General features: G+C 50.8%; 1 protein-coding gene across 1 annotated transcript; it reads left to right on the plus strand.

The window, feature by feature from the left end:
• Window positions 1-5,022: 5,022 nt before the first annotated feature.
• LOC102461391 (neuropeptide Y receptor type 4-2-like) lies at window positions 5,023-17,709 on the plus strand. Its single transcript, XM_006118150.4, has 2 exons — window positions 5,023-5,159; window positions 8,918-17,709. Exon 2 carries the CDS (start codon window positions 9,006-9,008, stop codon window positions 10,128-10,130), a length of 1,125 nt encoding a protein of 374 aa, XP_006118212.2. The 5' UTR covers window positions 5,023-5,159; window positions 8,918-9,005; the 3' UTR covers window positions 10,131-17,709.
• Window positions 17,710-19,230: the final 1,521 nt, after the last annotated feature.

Below are 19,230 nucleotides of genomic sequence, written 5' to 3' on the forward strand. Positions count from 1 at the left end.
GGGATAGATAGATAGACAGAGACAGACAGACCGAGGGTGTATGGGGATAGACAGAGAGTGTACGGGGATAGACAGACACACAGAGACAGACAGCCAGACAGAGTGCATGGGGATAGACAGACAGATGTGGATGCTCTGGATGCAAAGAAGGTAGGAATTCTCTACTGACCAGTTTGCATCCACTTTATGGCCCTTGAGCACTGCATAGTGGAGTTAGTTGGCCAGAGTCTCCAGCCCTGTCTCTTAATGCATATGCACAAGGGGGCAGAGTTAAGGATAACTCTGTGACAAGGCTGCGCAAACATTTTGGTGTTTCCCAACTTAGGAGCATTTTGTCACGGTGATTTTTATGGGATATTACTTCCAAAGTATGGGGTGACTGGGTTCCAGAAACAACAAGGAGTCCTGAGATACCTTCAAGACTATCAGATTTATAACATTTATAAATCTATGAGTTTCTAAGGTGCCCCGGGACCCGCATTGTTTTTGCAGATACAGACTCAAACAGTGAGCCCTATGAGACTGGGTTCCAGAGGGAAACAGTGCTAAGAAATTATAGCTAAAAAGCAAGGAATTTTTGTTAGCCCTCTGCCCCCGACATCTGTGCATTAACATGGTATTATTGCGATTTCAATGGGGTTAAGAAACCCAGGGCTTGGCTCATGTTTACAGGGTATCAGAGCATCGGGAAAACAGCAACCGTAGGAGAGGATTGCTCTCTTGTGGCTACATCACAGAACGAGGTGTCAAAAAGAGCTGGGTTCCAGTCCAATTGACCATGAACAAGTCATTTCCGTGCTCTGTGCCTCAGTTTCCCCACTGGCAAAATGGGGCCGTGGTACTTGTCCTCCATGTAAAGTAGGGTGAGATTTCTGTTGAAGACCCCAGGAAGCAGTATGGTATTGTCACCAACATGGTCCTAGCCTCTGGCTGACTGAGTCTTGGTATATTCCGACCAACTGTGGTAGAAGTCCCGGAGAACGTGCTGCGTAGGAGAATTTTGCACAGGTGGGGCCAGGAGGTGGATCCGGAACCGCATTCAACAGAGTCTTTCCACCGAGTTCAGAGCCGAGACAGAACAAAGGCATCAGGCCCTAGCTTCCTTCGGGCCGGACCCACCAATCCTTTTGGATTTTGGCAAAAGACAATTGCTCCATTCCAGGGCCAGCCTACTGAACAGGCGCCAGGTTGGCAGTTCCACCTCCCTGCGTCCAGCAGGGCGCGGAGAAAGGACACGCTGGGGACAGCCAGGAGCAATCCGGCGGAGCAACCTCAGCATGACAGCTTTGCTCCCCATTAGGTTCCCCGGGCCCGACCAGCGCCTGCTGCCCCCGGAAACAGGATCTCGGACACTCATCTGCAAGAGAACAGGCTCTGGGGCGGGCAGCCGTCTCACTGAGGAGATCCCAGAGCAAGAAAGCTGGCTTCTGAATCTTCAGCTTTCGTCCCGCTCGAGGAGCTTGCCTGGGATCAGATATTATTCCAGGGGCTCGTGCAGTGAGCAGAGGACCAGGGTAATGTATTCCCATGGCTCTGTGTTGCCTTCTTTTTCACCTTCACAGTCAGCTGCGAACAGGGCCGGTTCCATTACCCACTAACGTGTATCCTCTCAGTGGCTGCGACCAGGCACGCAGTGTAGCCACCAGGTCTGGGGCGCTTTTACTGTGTCACAGCATCTGCCGCCTGTGAGAATGACTAAGCTCTGGCGCGCCTGTTGGTTCCCTGTGACACCCGGCACGTGGGTGGCAGACGACGGTCCTCACAGCTCGTGTTATCTGCTTCCGAGTCTGGACAAGGCCGGACGGCACGTGCAGTGTTGGAGACCTCTCATTCGCCACGCACACACAGCCCGGCCTCCGCTGCAGGGCCAGCCCACGCAGCAGGACGTCGAGAAAGCGCCACGGGCCACCAGAAAGCGCAAAGGGGTGTGTGAGGAAGTCGGCCGTATTACCGAGGGCTGTCCCGAGAGCAGCGCAGGGCCTGGGGCAACTCCCCCGCTCCAGGGCCCCAAGCGTGGGGAGGCAACCTCCTCCTCTCTGCTCCACCCCTTCCCCAAGCCCCTCCCCTCCCCAAGCCACGCCCTCTGCCCCTCCTCCAAGCCCCGCCCTCTGCCCCTCCCCCGAGAAACGTGGCGGGGCCTGGTGCAGAGGCAGCAAGAATCGTCAGCCCCTCACCACATAAGTGGCAGGAAGCAGAGCGGCCTGACAGGCCGCCATGGTGACGGGAAGCAGAGCATCCCAGGGTTGGGGATCTTTGCTTCCCACCGAGAGTCGGAGGCTGGGAGGGAGGCACAGCAGGCTGCCGGGTCACCCTGGCTGCCGCCGCCCGTGTGGGGAGTGCTGGGGGTTGACCCCTGCTGCCGCCCCACACCAGGCCCCCATAGTACCCAACTCCCTCCTGTCCATAGGACGGTTGGGTGGCCACCGTGGTGCGGGGCCTGAGGCTGCTTCCTCGATTTGTCCCATGGCCGGGCTGGCGCTGGTATTACCCCAGTGGGAACATGGCCGGGACACCGGGGTGAACACAACTTGCCTCACACAGAGTGGCCAGGACTGGATTCTTCTAAGAGTTAAGCATCACGTGCAAAGCTCACATTTTCCAGCTGCAGCTCAGCCTCTGGGCAGCAGCGGGGGTGGTACTGCAGCTGGCTTATGCTGATTTTAGGAGGACAGCAGATGCTAATTGCTACTTGCAGTCTCTGCCCACGAGATCCTGGGCAGAGAAAGGAAACAGCCTGAGAAACACCTTGCCAGGTGTGGACAGGGGAGATAAGATCGGTTAAGGGACAGCCCAAGCAGAGGGGGATAGAAAGAGAGAACAAGTCAATGAATCACTTGAAGAACACAGTCCCAGGCAATGTGCCTTCTAATCTTTTCCACCCACACAAGGATGTTTTCCACCCACGTGCGGAATAATGTTATGCGCACCAAGTCAGGTGTGAATGTGCACCACCAGGAGAAACAAATCACCTTGCTGGGCACTCTGCTACTCACCTGGGTGGCTTCTGAATCGCTCCAGAGCGGCCTCGTAAGTGCCCAGCTTACAGGGTACACAGGTCTCGGGTACCGAAAAGGTGAAGACACATTGCTCTAGAGCAGCAGTTCTGAACCGTGGGCCATATGGCTCCCTAGGGGCCACGCCCTACCTCTAGGGGGCCACATGGAAAAACCAGAACATTAGGTAAATGATGTACCTTTTTTTCCAACGAACAGCGGCTATGAGGGGGGCCACAGAGGTAAACGAGGCTCAGAAGGGGGCCATGAGCAAAAAAAGTTTGAGAAACACTGAACTAGAGTACCCCCCACTTTAGTTGTGGCTGGGAGCGGCACGGATTAAAAGTCAGACACAGGCTGAATAAATACGCATAGACGTGAACAAGCTAGTTAAATAAACCATCCCAGAGTCAGGCTGACAGGAGAGCAACCTCTCTCCACCTCCCGCTGTGCCAAAGCGAAGCACAGGTCTCTCCTACCCCAGTGACATTGTCAGTCGGACTCACCACCTGCTAGGCCTGAACTTACAGCTGGGGCCTTGCTGTCTGTTTGGAGTGGCCTGACTCAGCGGGTGGGAGGACACCTCCCTGTAATACACAAGGGTCTGAGGCAAAGCCCAGTGAAGTTAAGTGGCAGACGTCAGGGGGTCTGAATCAGCCATGGCACTTGGTGTGAACTTCACATACTCAGGGTTGGCTTATGTAGTGATGTAATGCAACGATCTAGTGCAGGGGTGAGCAATAAAACGGCAGTGGTGCACTAGGATTAGCCCCCGGTGCCCTGCCGCCGCTGTATTTCCCTGCACCTCCGCAGGTACGGGCCATCGCCTCTCCCCTCGGCCAGGAACGGGGATCCGCGGTGACGCCCCTACCCGCGGAGGCCTACCTTGGCAGGCCAGATCGGGCCCTCAGGCCGGTATGTGCCCACCCCGGTCTGGCAGAAGTGATTTTATTCCCTGCAAACGGGGGGCTGACAGCCCATCCGTTCCTGCCCTGTGCAAAACCGCGGGGTCTACCTGTGGAAACGCCGATTTGCTGCAGTGCTGTAATGTGCCGCATGAGGGTGGCCAAGGGGGTAGTCGGAGAGGAAGAGGCGTCACTGGCAGCCTGAGGACTGATGGCCTGGGATGCAGTGGTACAGAAAGAAACCAATGGGATTGGTGCTCTGAGCTGCCACGGCGCTTCAGGAAATTTCCCCTGGAATTTGCAATTCCTCGGGAACCTCTGGGTGCTTTACCCAGACGATCCCCGCTCTGTGCACTGAGCTCTGGCAGCCAGTGGAAGATGCCGTTGGAAAGTGTTCATCACCTGATCATGCCCGTTAGACAAACTCCCCATCGCTTCCCAAGGGAGACTTGCCTCAAGACAGACCACAGCATCAGGGCCGCTAGCTTTATTTCTATTCCTTGGGTGTTGGCCTGTCTGCCAACTGTTCGCATCGGCACATCATGCATCACTGAGGCTACGTCTAGACTGAAGGCTTCTTTCGGAAGAAGCTTTTCCAGAAGAGATCTTCCGGAAAAACTTCTCCCGAAAGAGAGGATCGAAGCTGCCTAAGTGCATCGAAAAAGCAACGTGCTTTTTCGAAAGACAGCATCCACATTGATTGGACACTCTCTCGCATTTACGTTCTGATTGCTGTGGATGGAGTAGTCACCAAGGCACCTGTGCTTTTTCCTGGAGGCGTCTTCTTTCGAAAACCTCCCCACTTCCCCGTCCACACACACCTTTTTGCGAAAGAGCTCTTTCGGAAAAGGCCTTCTTCCTCGTAGAAAGAGGTTTCAGAAAAACCCCTCTGTTCTTTCGATGTTTTTCCGAAGGAATGCAATTGCAGTGTGGACGTAACTGAAGTTTTTGGGGGGTTTGCCGAAAAACTCTGCCGTGTAGATGCACCCACAGCTTCCTATCTCTTTCGCACAGCTGCTTTTTGTCTTGCATGAATCAAGCGACAGAGGGAGCTAGCACTTCACATCTGGGCTGGGAGCAGAGAACAAAACTCATCAGCAAAAGTCTCTTTGCACAGAGAGAGAGAGAGACGCCTTCCAAACCGCACAGCGCCACGGAGAGAGGACAGCAAATCTCTGCTGCTCTCGAGTCCCTCTGTGCTACTGCGGCACAGATACCGAGTACGAGCAGCGAACTACTCAATCAGCGTGGATGCGACCGGGTGAGCATTTTCTGAATGTGTGTGTTTCAGCTTTGCAGGAGGTGAGACTGGACAACATCGCTGGTCCCTGCTGACCTTAGAACCGGGGGGAGGCTGTTAGTTTGTGTTGGAATCATGATTCTGCGTCTTGCTCTGATCTTCTTTTTGGTGCCAGGTATTTCTGATCCGGAAACAAATCCCCCAGAGATCCGAACTCACATCCTTGGGCGAGGGGTGTTGTGCACCAGCATCATGAAAAAAAGTTTAAAGTGGGAGACACTCAAGGAGGGAAAACGGGAGCATCTAGACGGCTTTGCAATACGGTGGCCAGCGAGTGGGGGGTTAGCTCTCTGTGCCCATTTGCTCTAGGCATCTAAGTGAAGTCGTGGTTCAGTTAGAAACAGAGCGACGTTAGCTGGCGGGGGTGTGCAGTGTGAAATCCAGAGACCCCCGGGAATGCAGCTTCCCAGAAACATAGGCTAGCTTCCCAGAAACAAAGGACTCCCGTACCTCCCTCCAGTCCCTTGTGGGCTCTTTTTTTAGGATTCAACTCCATTCCAGAGGCAAAACACTGCTAGAGCCAGATCTGAAGTCTGATCCTCTGCAGTCAGCGAGCTGTGAATCGGGTCCCAAGAGGGTGACATGAATGGCAAAATGACAATAGATCTTGTTCTACGTTACAGCCCTTTCCTCCAGCCTTTGCCTGTCCTGCTAGCTAGACCTGGCAAGTAGGGACCGTCTGCCACGCTCTATTCGAGCAATCCTTGAGCAGTGCGGATCTGTGCTTGGGTGATCCCTACACACTACAGGTGAATCTCTCTAGTCCGGCACCCTCAGGACCTGACCGGTGCTGAATCGGAGAATTTGCCAGACCAATATTGTCTAGCAGCATCACCAACACTTCCACTGCTCACTGGGCTCTGAGAAGACATGGAGGGGTAAATTAGAGCTACAGAACAGGACTGGTGGCTGCAAACAAACTTTATGGGACTGCGGGAAATTTGGCCACCCCTATGCTAAGTGGACATCCGGCTAACTAACATCATGCCGGACTATGGAGTTTGCTGGACTAGAATGTGCCGGATTAGAGAGGTTCAACCTGCACTATATTAAAATGAGTATTAACAATAATAAATAAGGGTCCAGGCAGGCTCAAGATAGTAAGGAAGCACTTAGTTACAATTCCACATGTGATTCATGAAGCGATGCTAGTGAATAGGTGACAGAGCCTGGAGATTATTCAGGGGAGAAGGCAGGACTGCCTCTTGTCCCTTATTTTCCTAGAACTACTTGTCCCATTATGATCGCTGGTGGAAGAGATGCACAGAAGGGTGAACCCCAGAGCTATGGGTTTTATTCTGGCCTCTGTCACACATGCCAGGCTGATGGGCATGCAAACCTGGACAGAATGAAACGGATGTCCTCTGGATATTAGACAAATAATTTCTCATTCCCCCTGCCAGTGAGTTCCTGCCTCTGTGGACTGAGGGTAACAAGTCCTCTTACCGCAAAGGAGTGTCATGCAAGTAGGTGTCTAGGAAGAGCTTTGAGATCATCCAAAGAAAAGCAAAATGTTTAAAATATTGGACCATAAAATGCATTGCAAAGCTTTGAGATCAGGGCCGGATTAAGTCAGGGGCTAGCTGGGCAGGGGCTACCTATGGGGGGCGCCTGATGTCAGCTGTAAGGGGCGCCGTGCACCCGGGACTGGGAGCCATGCGATGTCCCTTAGAGCTGCAATCAGGCATCGTGTGTCCGCAGCCCAAGGCGCAGGAATGGCTTGAGCCGGCCCTGGTTAAGACACTCCATGATAACGATCATTAGCCGCAGCTCACAGGCTCTGTCACAGGTCGACAGGGCATGCTTTGCCTCGTCTTAGCCCCCTGGGAACACCCTCTTCTGCGGAGCAGGAGCTGCAATTGCAGCGTGAATAGGCGTACCTGGGCGAGTTTGGACCTTGCTTGTTGAAAGCTAGCTTTGAGAAACAATAGCAGTGAAGCTGCAGAGGCGAGGGGTAGCCCCAGGCGTGTATCCCAGTGCGTTGGTATCGGAGTTCGTAATTCAGACGTGTCCGCATGTGCTGCAGTCACAAAGCTAACGAGGGTCCGTCGACGCGGGCTGCTCTCACGCTTCCCAATTCCAGTTCAAACGGACCTGTCGCGACAGGTGCCGGACCTCCCCGCTTTACAAGGGGAAGCCTCTTGTCCCAGCTGTCCCAGGTTTTGGTCCTTCGCTCTAATGTCCCTGTTTCTCACGTGGGCTCTTTCAGGAGGTCCAGATGAACCTGGAGCCCCCCCACCGGAGGCGTACCCTTTTGGGAGATGGCTGCCAGACACAAGGCAGCCTTCACAACCCTGAGATCTCATCCATTAGTCACTGGACTATAGCAGCGAGGGTCGTAGGTTAGAACAATAACGCCAGGCCTCAGGGCTACTGAAGGGGAGGGGCAAAGTGGACAATTGCCCCAGGGCCTGGGGATTTAAAAGGGCCTGAAGCTCCAGACTGCTGTGCAGCATGGCAGCACCAGCCGGAGCCCGGGCTCTTTAAATCTCCGCTGGAGCCCTGCACAGGCACTCTGAGTAGCACAGAGTAGCTCCGCCCCTTCTGCCCAAGGCAGATATAGGTGAGAGGATTATTCCAGGCATGGGTGGGTGAGATTCAGTGGCCTGCACTGTGCAGGGGGTCAGACTAGATGATCATAATGGTCCCTTCTGACCTTAAAGTCTATGGCTGTGTCTACACTGGCATGAATTTCCGGAAATGCTTAAAACAGAATACTTTTCATTATAAGTATTTCCGGAAAAGGAGCACCTACATTGGCAGGCTGCTTTTCCGGAAAAGCCCTTTTTCCGGAAAAGCGTCCGTGGCCAATGTAGACGCGCTTTTCCGGAAAAGAGCCCCGAGCGTCATTTTCGCGATCGGGGCTTTTTTCCAGAAAAGACTACTGGGCTGTCTACACTGGCCCTTTTCCGGAACAGTGTTCCGGAATAAGGATTTATGCCCGAGCGGGAGCAGAATAATTTTTCCGGAATAGCAGCTGATTTTGTACAGTAGAGCATCGTTGCTTTTCCAGAAATTCAAGGGCCAGTGTAGACAGCTCGCAGCTTATTCCGGAAAAGCGGCTGATTTTCCGGAATAAGTGGCCCAGTGTAGACACAGCCACTGAGTCTTGTGGCACCTTAAAGACGAGCAGATTGATTTGGGCATAAGCTTTAGTGGGTAAAAACCACTTCATCAGGTGCATCTGACAAAGTGATGTTTACCCACAAACGCTTATGCCCAAATACATTTGTTTGTCTTTCAGGTGCCACCAGACTTCTTTAGCAGACGCAGACTAACACAACTACCCCTCCGAGACTTGGGCGTTAATCAAACCAGAAGTGAAATATGGCCAAAGCCAACTCATTTCACCCAGTTTGCCACCAGAACTTTGTAACGCTAGTGAGTTTCACATGGTTTTCACCCCCAAACGATCATTGGCTTGCTTGCCATGAAACCTGGTCGTGCTGCGGACTTTCAGTAAGTTATTTTGGTTTAAACTCCCCACTGGCCTATTCAGACACAACACTCTTGCCTCCAATGGAAATGAAGCATTTGCTCCAGTAGTGCATTTGGTCTCATTTCACTGGCCAGCAAATGGTGCCAGTTTATGATCTAATGCGGTGAACTAAAGGAACAGGGAAAAGTATTCATGGGAGGAAAAAAAGTTCAACGCACCCAAAAAAATTCTGCTTAGTTCATCTTTTCGAGCTAAATTAACCTGTCCCTTTCCTTTGCAGGCTTTTCCAGAGTCTACGTAACTGCTCAGAAGAACTTACAGTAGAGTCCTAAAGAGCCGGATCCTCCTAGTTTCCCTCTGATTCCAGCATGAACAAGACCAAAGATTTTAACATGGTCCTTCCCTTTCCATTTAACAAGAACTGGAGTGCAGAACGAGGCTTTCCCACACAGATCCCAGGCCATTGCCCAAACACAACTGATCTCACGGTCTTTCTGGTCACCTCGTATAGCTTAGAAACAATCTTCGGCATCTTGGGAAACATTTGCCTGATTAGCGTCATCGTGCGGCAGAAGGAGAAGGCCAACGTCACCAGCGTCCTCATTACCAACTTGATCGTCTCTGACTTGTTCATGAGCATCGTTTGCCTGCCGTTCACCATTGTCTACACCCTGATGGACTACTGGATCTTTGGGGAGGTCCTGTGCAAAATGACTTCCTTCATCCAGTGCACTTCGGTGAGCGTGTCCATTCTCTCCTTGGTCCTCATTGCTCTGGAAAGACATCAACTCATCATAAACCCAACCGGCTGGAGGCCAAGCATCCCCCAAGCATATCTAGGGATTGTAGTCATCTGGACAGTCGCTAGCCTCATCTCTCTGCCCTTCCTGACCACCTCCGTCCTGACGTACGACTTGTACAAGCACTTCTCCTACATCACGGAGGCGTCTGCCGACAAGCCCATCTGCATGGACGTGTGGCCGTCTGACCAGCACCGCCTCATCTACACCACTGCCTTGCTGCTGCTGCAATACTGCATCCCTCTCTTCTTTATCCTGGCTTGCTACCTGCGTATCTATTTGCGCCTGCAGAAGAGAAAGGACATGTGTGAGAAGCGTGACTACAGCGGGCGGGCGGTTCAGCTGAGGAGGATAAATGTGCTGTTAGCGTCCATGGTGGTGGCCTTTGCTGTTTGCTGGTTACCTCTGCACGTTTTCAACAGCATCGAGGACTGGGATTACAAGGCAATTTCCCCTTGCTACCACAGCCTGATCTTCTCCTTGTGCCACCTGGTGGCCATGGCTTCTGCCTGTGTCAACCCGGTTATCTACGGGTTCCTGAACAGTAACTTCAAAAAAGAAGTGAAGTCACTGATGCTGAGTTGCCAGCACAACTCATCGCTGGAAGAATACGAGCATTTACCCTTGTCGACCATGCAGACGGAAGTTTCCAAAGGCTCCATGAGGCTGAGCTGTCGACATAATTCCATCTAGGAATTCCACCTAGTTACACTAGGGAAACATCTTCTGACGTCTCTATTGGAAAGCCTCCAGGAAGGCTATGACACTTGGGTGCTAAAAGCAAAGGGCACCATCGTCTGACTCCAACATGTGCACTCTACCCAGCTGCTGTCCAGTTTTGGGGAGAAACGTCACTGAGTGCAAGGCAAGGGACTCCATACAGATAAGTGAGGAAGATAAACGGCGATCCTGTATTGATGAGGGGCAGCATTAGAAACAGACTTCATGGAGACAGGGCATGTGGCCAAGGAGTTGCTTTGTCCCTAACGAAGCTGTAGCTATCCGTGGTTGCACACAGATAGCAGGGTCATCGGCTAAGCTGCACACCCTTATCCTTGAGGGTAAAACCTGCGATGTCCAACTCAAACACCCGTGTTGGTGGAAATTCTTCTCTGTCGGTATTAGTAGCACGTGGCCATGCTGTAGGCTGACCGCTATGTCGACGAGAGGAAGAATATGAGGTGGTTGCCTGCATTAGTAGGGGACTGGACTCAGTGATCTAAAAGGTTCCTTCCAACCACAGGCCCACTCTCCTTACATTCCTCTCGGTGCATGGGTATGTCTAACGTGTACGTTACTGCCCCTCCTCTCACCCATGGCGAGGAACCACTCCTGATGAGGTTCTCAGGAGTTCCCATCCAGCAGATCTGTAACATCCTTAATGACTTACTTGGTGGGGAGGGTCAGTCAACATGGGGACATGTCACCACGGCCCTGTCACTTCAAACCCCTCACAAGCTTCAACTTCAGGGAAATCTCTGCTCCTCCCAGGGCTTCTAGTGAACCCTCTTTTGGCCAACTCCTTGCCAGCAGTATTACACAGATAGTAGCCAGAAAACTACACCACGCAGCACACTGAACCAATGCAAACCAGAGCCACTGCCCGATAACAAGATGCATTGAGAACAATCACCATCCATTAGGACAGCCAGCAGTGGGAGGTACTACACCATTCATTGCCTCTGTTACCCGTCACTTAAACTACGCAGGTGACTTCTTTTTGAAGGTGATGTAAAAACAATCGCAGATTTCCTTGGGTGCTTGGTCCGGTTGACTTGGTTGTCATTCTTCTGGCTGTAAACCTAACACCTCCATGCTACTAAAGGTCCAGTCGCGGACTTGGGCACTGTAAGATGTTTGGATCATAGGAGACTTTGGCCTATCTCAGCTGGGGGAACGAGGTGACGCGTAGCCATTGTCACACCTGTTCTGTGCTTAGCATCTCACTCTGCACCCAGGCTCTGTCATGTGGGAGGAGCAAGTGACTAGGGGAGAATGGGTCTGACGTAGAAACGCCAGCTGTCATGTGCTGTGACGCTTCCAGAAGAGTGAAACACCTGGTTGGGAACCACACCAGGGTGCTGGGTTTCCCCAAGAAGAGGAAGGACCTGGCTGGAACATTGTGAAATATCTGGGAAAGAGCAATGAAAAGGCATGAAGGGGGTTGAGTGGCACATTCAATTCAAGCCCCGTTTACATCAAGGGTGTTGCCAACTGTGTGATGGATGTAACGTTGTACTCTCTCTCATCAGTGATATTTGTACCGTTAGTCTGGGCAGCCCACCGGCACACCATAAGGAACGTTGTACTCCTTCTTTGGGAAACAGCAGTACATCAAGTGGCTGGAGTCGGAGCGCCTCTCGTTATCAAGCCATTGCTCTGCAGCAACTGCTGGGAAACCAAGACGTGGACATTGTCAGGGTGGAAGCCAATAGTATGCCCTAGGTCAGAAGGTCACATTTTGTCACGACTTGACACCCTGTGCAATCTCATCCAAGTCAATGGACTTGCACATGGTGGAAGGTATTCAATGCATAGATACTATAGAGAGCGGGGCCCTAAAAATACAATAGCTAAGTAGATACCTCCGGTGTTCCCTGTAAACTGTGCATTTGTGTGGCTACCCAGGAGAGTTTCAAATACCGCCCAGCTGATTAGCAGAGCACCCTCTGCTGGCAGCATGTTTTTCTACTAGTGGTGCACATCCACCTCAGTGCACATAGCAGCATTTATTCTGCACCTGGATGGAAAAAAATTAGAGGGAACATTGGCTACCTCCTTAGACAAAGCAGTAGGTCAGGACAGAATTTAACAAAAGGCATATTCTCCATCAGACCACAGCATATTGAGCAGATCTTGTGGCTGCAGTGTCACTGTAGCCACGGCGGTCCCAGGAGTTTAGAGAGACAAGGTGGGTGAGGTCATCTTTTGTGGGACCGACTCGGGTTGGTGAGTGAGACAAGTTCTGGAGCCACACAGAGCTCTTCTCTGGGCCAGACTTTGTGAAGGTGAGAGCCAAACTATCTTGTGCTACACAGTAGCAAGAGCCGTTAATGCCCATTGGCTAGATCTCAGGTGGTCTGAATGGGAGCAGCCTGACTGTGTTCAATGGAGGCAATTTACATATGTTTAGCATCACTGATATCCAAGGACGTTGAGGATGCTCCTCACCTTACGGAACTGGCTGCCAAGTTCTTGACTGTGCCCGAACTGTCTGGCGGCAGCTGGCCTTTTGATTCCATTCAGAATTCTGCGGTCAGCTGGTCTGGACATGATTTCATTTTGTATCTTTTCCTGTCCATCTGGAAATCTGCAGGAGGCCATGCCAACGAGGCAAATTGTTTCTCTTGTTTTGTGTGAAGATGTCCCTTCTGGGCTAGAGTTTGAGTCCACTAGACGACTTTCTACCCTTACAGACCGAGCAGGCTCTAAGCCACCTTCCTACACCAACCTTTGATACAGTCACGGAAACCAGAATGGTCCTATCAATCTTTGCTGAGAAGCACAAAATATATTCCTGCTGACCAGCCTCCTTGACTTACCAGGATGTTGTATAAACTGTGTTTGATTCAAGGGCTCAAGTGGGATGTGAGTAGTGCATGCATTGGGCTTCTTCCCGGAGGCCAGTTTCCCCCAATGAGCCCTGAGTAATTCTACTTATTTATTCCCTGCACTTGTTAGAATGCGACTGTTTAATTAACAACCGCCTGCCAAGCTCTGATCACACATCAGCACAGAAAGTGATCTGCTCTGTGCGGGTACATGTAAACTGCATTGCTCTTTTGGAATACCGGAAGTATCCTGAAATAGCAATGCCGCATCTTCAAACGTGCCTGCTATTGCCCAAAATAGTGTAACATTAAGGGATTTGTCCTGTAACATTAAGGGATTTGTCGAAATAGCGCGTTATTCCAAAATCTGGCACTGTGTAGACAGCGCAAAAGTGCCACATTTCAAAATAAGCTCTTTCGACTTAGACTCGGAATAAGCTATGTGTGGCGCAAGTTGCTTATTCTGACAAAAGGTGCTGTCTAGATGCACCCGGAGTTGTACATAGGTGATCTTGTCTGTGAAAGGCAACAGCACAATTGGCCATGGAAGTTTTGCTTCCGAGCTGTGTGCATTGTGCGTGAGGCTTGTGTGTAGCATGAAAAGCTCCCAGAAGTTAATGCTAAGCAAAGTCTATTTGACAGAAAACATATATGTCTGTAACGGTGATGCATTGATGCAGCTATTTGCATTGGGCGACATCATCAAGTCCTAGATGCATTTGTGAAGGGTGGAGTTAGCCGCATTGTCTGCTTCTGCTTTGCCCTGCACTTGGGACAGTCATTTGCACTTGTGAGTGCAAAGCATCTGTAAAAGGCTAACAGATCGGTGGGGGAGCACAAGCCATGCTAACACCCTGTGGGTTTGTCCCATTGGAGTGGCTAGATGAAGCACAAAGCATCTGTGTCCAAGTCCATTAGCTCAGAGCAGCCTCTGACTTGGGGTGTCATTATAGTCCTGTTTTAATTGCCTCTGCACAGGTGTAAATAACTAACGACGTGCGGGGTAATGGAGTATTGGGCTTTGTTACGTTTGCTGTGCGTTGGAGTGCTTCTTTGGGATAATTACCCCCAGCATTATCACTGGGAGAATGAGGCGGTCATGGATGCATCATCATGCATACCTGCCTTACTCTTACTATCGCCACCTTCAGCCATCCTGTCCTTTTGTCCCGCTTTTGTCTTTTTCCGGCTCCGCTTGTTGGGCCACAATGAATGTAAATGCGAAGCCCTTCTGAGCTTATTGTTGCTTGTATCTGAGCAGTGCATGGCATGCTGTGGGGCCCTCAGAAATAACCAATAAAGTAATAACGTTGGCCAATCACGTCCTTTCTGTGTGCCTCAGTTTGTCCCTCTGTAATATGGGGGATAAGGCTCCTTGGTGACTAACAACTGCTGTGAGAGCCCTGAGGTCAGTCAGGGGACCTGTGTGTGCCACTGATGTGCAGAGTATTTGGAGCGATTCATTACAGCCAGATTACTGTTTAGTAAAGGTGTTTTCCGCAGAAACCATGGAGAGGTCATACATGATAAACAAAAAGTCACGGTCCCGGGCCTGTCCAAGACTTGTACCATATAAATACCCCGACTAAAACTTAGGTGCTTTCAGGTGTGTGTGTGTGAGGAGGGGCGGAGAAAAGGGTCCAAAGTGGAGGATGGCCCGGGGCCCTGCCACTACTGGAGCCAGGCTCACCCTTACATCACAGCATCAAGCAAGGACCACGCAGGCCGTGGGCTCTCTGTTCCATCTGCCAGGTGGTGAGTTTGTGACGGAGAGCTGGAGCAGAGGCCCACCAACCTCGTCTCCTGTGGGGCCACCAGATGTCCATTCAACGGGAATGCCTTAATCCCAGTCTGGATCCCAACTGGTGACCGACAGGTGAAAAGCTCCGAAGTTAGCTGGCACAGTCCTGGGGCAGCCAGTCCTAGTAAGAGTGAGGGCTACATCCTTTGAGAATGAGGCTGCTTTCTGATAAGGTGAATGTATTGAATCAAGTTCTGAGCTTGTCCAGACAGAGGGGCTAGTCTCTCAACACAGAATCTCAGAACACTAGCATGGGAAGGGACCTCGAGAGGTCATCAATTCCAGTCCCCTGCCCTCCCGGCAGGACCAAGCACCATCCCCAACAGATGTCTTGTCTAACCTTCATGGGAAATATCTGGAGAACCAAAAATTGCCCAAAGCACAGTCACTGCCTCTCAGCACGGTAAACTCGTTGCGATTTGGTCTATATCAAGAAGACCTATACGGGAGACCCAACAGCGAGAGAGAGACCAGACAATCGAAGAGGACTCTTCTAGCCACACGACTGCTCTAACTTGCCTTCTCATGTGGTCTGCAGGAATGTCCCTTCCCAGAGCTTTCCAGGTGGCAGTGGCCTGATTTTCAGAAGGCTCAAGCATCTGCAGCTCCCATGGGCGTTTTCCTTGGCACCTTTGAAAAATCAAGCTCCTAGCTCTTTGTAAACCAACATCCGTGTTGGTGTTACGACTCCCTCCCCTTCTCTGCCATAGTTTGTTTCCTAACGGTGGCACTTTGAACCGTCTAAATCACCAAGAGGATAAGGCACATGGGTATAATATGTTTTTCTGCTGGACAATACTCGCTAGGTCTGTGAACCATGGCCGTTGTATTGTGCTCCTAAGAGCCAGCAAACGTGCACTGCACATTCAGAGCAGTGATTCTCAGGTAGTTCGTTGCCTGGTGTGGAACTAAACCTCAGCGTTTGCTGCTGGACTGAAATCGATAAAACGCAACAGGCCAATCTGACTGTTTACAAAAGTTGTCCAGCTGAATGATTTATATTATTAGCCACAGTGTAGGAAATGTGTGGTTCCGTGGCGATTACACCGCCGGATAATTGTCTTAGTAACAAGAAGTAACACCTAGGACATATGCAAATGTGGAGCCCTACCTGTTTCTGGTCCCAGTCGTCCAACCATTTTCCTCCTCTTATCTTTGTCCTGCTTCCCAAGCAAAAGGAGTCATCTGGTCACACTCCCACCTGGACTTGAGTTACGAAGGGCATGAGCCAATGTGTACATGCGAGAGACTATCACACCCAAAATTCCCATCACTATCTAGACATTGCTCCAGTGCCCAGGGAAACTGAGGCACAGACATGGGGTGACTACAGGACAGTAGAACTCACTGGCAGCATAGCAAGGGAAATAAAATCCCCACGAGCCCCACTTCGTTACATCAGTCACCTAAGCAGAAGAGCAGCAATAATAATAATAATAATAATATGAATGAACATCTTTTGCATATGATTATCAGGGAAGGTTTGCCATTTTATACTGAGCTAGATAGATCTTTGGTCTGACCGTGTGTGGCCAGTCTCATGTTCTTATGTAGCCTGTTTCTACTAGGTTCAGGATTAAATATCAGGCAGTGGACACACATCCTTTGTTACGAGAAAGCAAATGGAACACATAACTTTAAAGTTGAATAATATCGAAAGGCAGCATCGTCTCTTGCAGCTAGAATCTCAGGTAAACATCTCTGTTTCCTCGGAATACACTAGCTTTAGTTCAAGTCTAATTAACTCCCCTGCCCAGAACATGGTGATAGGAAGCCTTCCTGCCAAATACAGCTGGGTTAATGGGGCCGGCAATCATTCACAATCGTTTGCGATGGTTACACTTTCTAAGTCTGTAGCTGTAATGACAGCGTAATTACTTTGTGTTTATGATTTTTTTTCACAGCAATTGCCTTTAATTCATGTGCCGGGGAGGTTAACTACATGCTTGCAGGTAGTTAGAAAGAAAATTAATGTACTGGGACGTTTGAATTCTGGACTTTGGCGTCCAAATCAGCCGACCTTGTAAAGAGGGGACTGGTTGAAATTCATGGCTTTGTAGTCGAGGATTCTGATGGCCCCTTCTGGTCTTAAAATGGATGGCTTTGTGAGAAATCTCTTGTTTTTAAAACAAATTGGTGTCTTTTAGCAAAGACAGAAATAGCTCTTTTTCCTTGCAAGAAATCCCCGGGGTATTTAACCAGAAGACTCCAGCCGAGTGGAATTAGAGTCTGCCACTCAAATGCTGTGTCAAGCTCAGGTTTCGGGTTACATGGAGCAAAACCAGAGCAACTCCGGGAAATCAGTGGGAAAGTGATCAGGAATAGTCAGCATGGATTCCCGAAGGACAAGTCGTGCCTGACCAATCTGATTAGCTTCTATGACGAGGTAACGGGCTCTGTGGATATGGGAAAGTCAGTGGATGTGATATACCTTGACTTTAGCAAAGCTTTTGATACGGTCTCCCACAATATTCTTGCCCGCAAATTAAGGGATTGGATTGGCTAAATGGACAGTAAGATAGATAGAAAGCTGGCTAGTCTATTGGGCCCAGCAGGTGGTCTGTTTCTAGCAGGGTGCCCCAAGGATCTGTTCTTGGACCGGTTTTGTTCAAAATCTTTATTAAAGACATGGATGAGGGGATGGATTGCACCCTCGGCAAGTTTGCAAATGACACTAAGCTAGGGGGAGAGGTAGATACGCTGGAGGACAGGGATAGGGTCCAGAGTGACCTGGACAGATTAGAGGATTGGGCCAAAAGAAATCTGATGAGGTTCAACAAGGACAAATGCAGAGTCCTACTCTTGGGACAGAAGAATCCCAAGCATTGGTACAGGCTGGGGACTGACTGGCTAAGTAGCAGTTCTGCAGAAAAGGCCCTGGGGGTTACAGTGAATGAGAAGCTGGATAGGAGTCAGCAGGGTGCCCTTGTAGCCAAGAGGGCTAATGGCATATTAGGTTGCATTAGGAGGAGCATTGAAAGCAGATCCGGAGAAGTGATTATTCCCCTTTATTCAGCTCTAGTGAGGCCACATCTGGAGTATTGTGTCCAGTTCTGGGTCTCCCACTATAGAAAGGATGTGGACGCATTGGAGAGGGTCCAGCGGAGGGCGACCAAAATGATGAGGGGGTTGGAGTGCATGACCTACGGGGAGAGACTGAAGGATCTGGGCTTGTTCAGTCTGCAGAAGAGAAGAGCGAGGGGGGATTTGAGAGCAGCCTTCAACTTCCTGAAGGGAGGTTCCAAAGAGGCTGCAGAGAGGCTGTTCGCAGTAGTGACGGGTGGCAGAACGAGGAGCAATGGGCTCAAGTTACAGTGGGGGAGGTCTAGGTTGGATATTAGGGAATCTATTTCACTAGGAGGGTGGTGAAGCACTGGGCTGGGTTCCCTAGGGAGGGGGTGGAATCTCCATCCCTAGAGGTTTTTTAGTCCCGGCTTGACAAGGCCCTGGCTGGGTTGATTGAGTTGGGATTGGTCCTGCCTAGAGCAGGGGGCTGGACTTGATGACCCCTGAGGTCTCTTCCAGCTCTAGGGTTCTATACATTGCCTTGGCACTGCAAAAAGAGCAACATTTCACCTGCAGTGTCAGTCGTTGCATTGCTGTTGGCATAGTGTGGCCAGGGCCCTCTTACCTTGCCAGACTCTGTCCTCCTCCACTTGGGTGCGTCTTGTCGGGGCAGTTAGCCTTCCCCCAAGAAGCACATTAGCCTGGGGGCAGGGGGAATGTCAATCTGTCGTTTCTCGCTCTGTAATTATGAGTGAGTGAGTTAGTTAAATTAGTTAATTAGATTGCTTGCTTCTCTCTTTCCCTCTGTCCCCCTCCCCCTAACAGGAGGCTTTTAAAAAATCTCCAACAGGCCTGAAGTGGAGTCAGCTCTCCCTAATTGAGCGAAGGGAGCCCTGTCTTAGCCCATCTCTAATTTGCCTGAGATAACTCCTTGCCAGCTGCTCCTAACTGGCCCACTTGTTAACAAGGGAGTCGGCTTTTTCCGCCCCTCCTAGGGCTGCCTTTCTCCCCCTCTATTGCAGCCCCCTGACTCCATCACAACAGCCACCCCGGCACAGATCTAGCGAGAGAGGCTTGAAAGTGCTCGTGTCTGTTTATTACGGTGACACGGCAAAGATGCTCAGAGCTGCCTCAGGGATGTGGATGCTCAATTCCATTTTGCTCTCGGCCTGTACCAAAGTCCACAGGTTGGGCTGACGGCTCAGCTGTTACAATGATTTTTAAAAAACCCAAATCCAGCATTCCGCATAATAAGTAAAAATTCCACAATGTTCCCGTCACACAAACCCCATGTGACACATGCACCAGACATGCCCCGAAGGGCACACAGGTCCTACAAAGCACAACGCCAATCCCTCCCTCCCCCCCCCCCCCCGACAACGTACATTCATCTTCTGGAGTCTTCCAGTTAATTGGGGCTGCAACTGGCAAATCT

This window comes from Pelodiscus sinensis, chromosome 8 (assembly GCF_049634645.1).
Source record: "Pelodiscus sinensis isolate JC-2024 chromosome 8, ASM4963464v1, whole genome shotgun sequence".
In the NCBI taxonomy this organism is placed as follows: Eukaryota; Metazoa; Chordata; order Testudines; family Trionychidae; genus Pelodiscus; species Pelodiscus sinensis.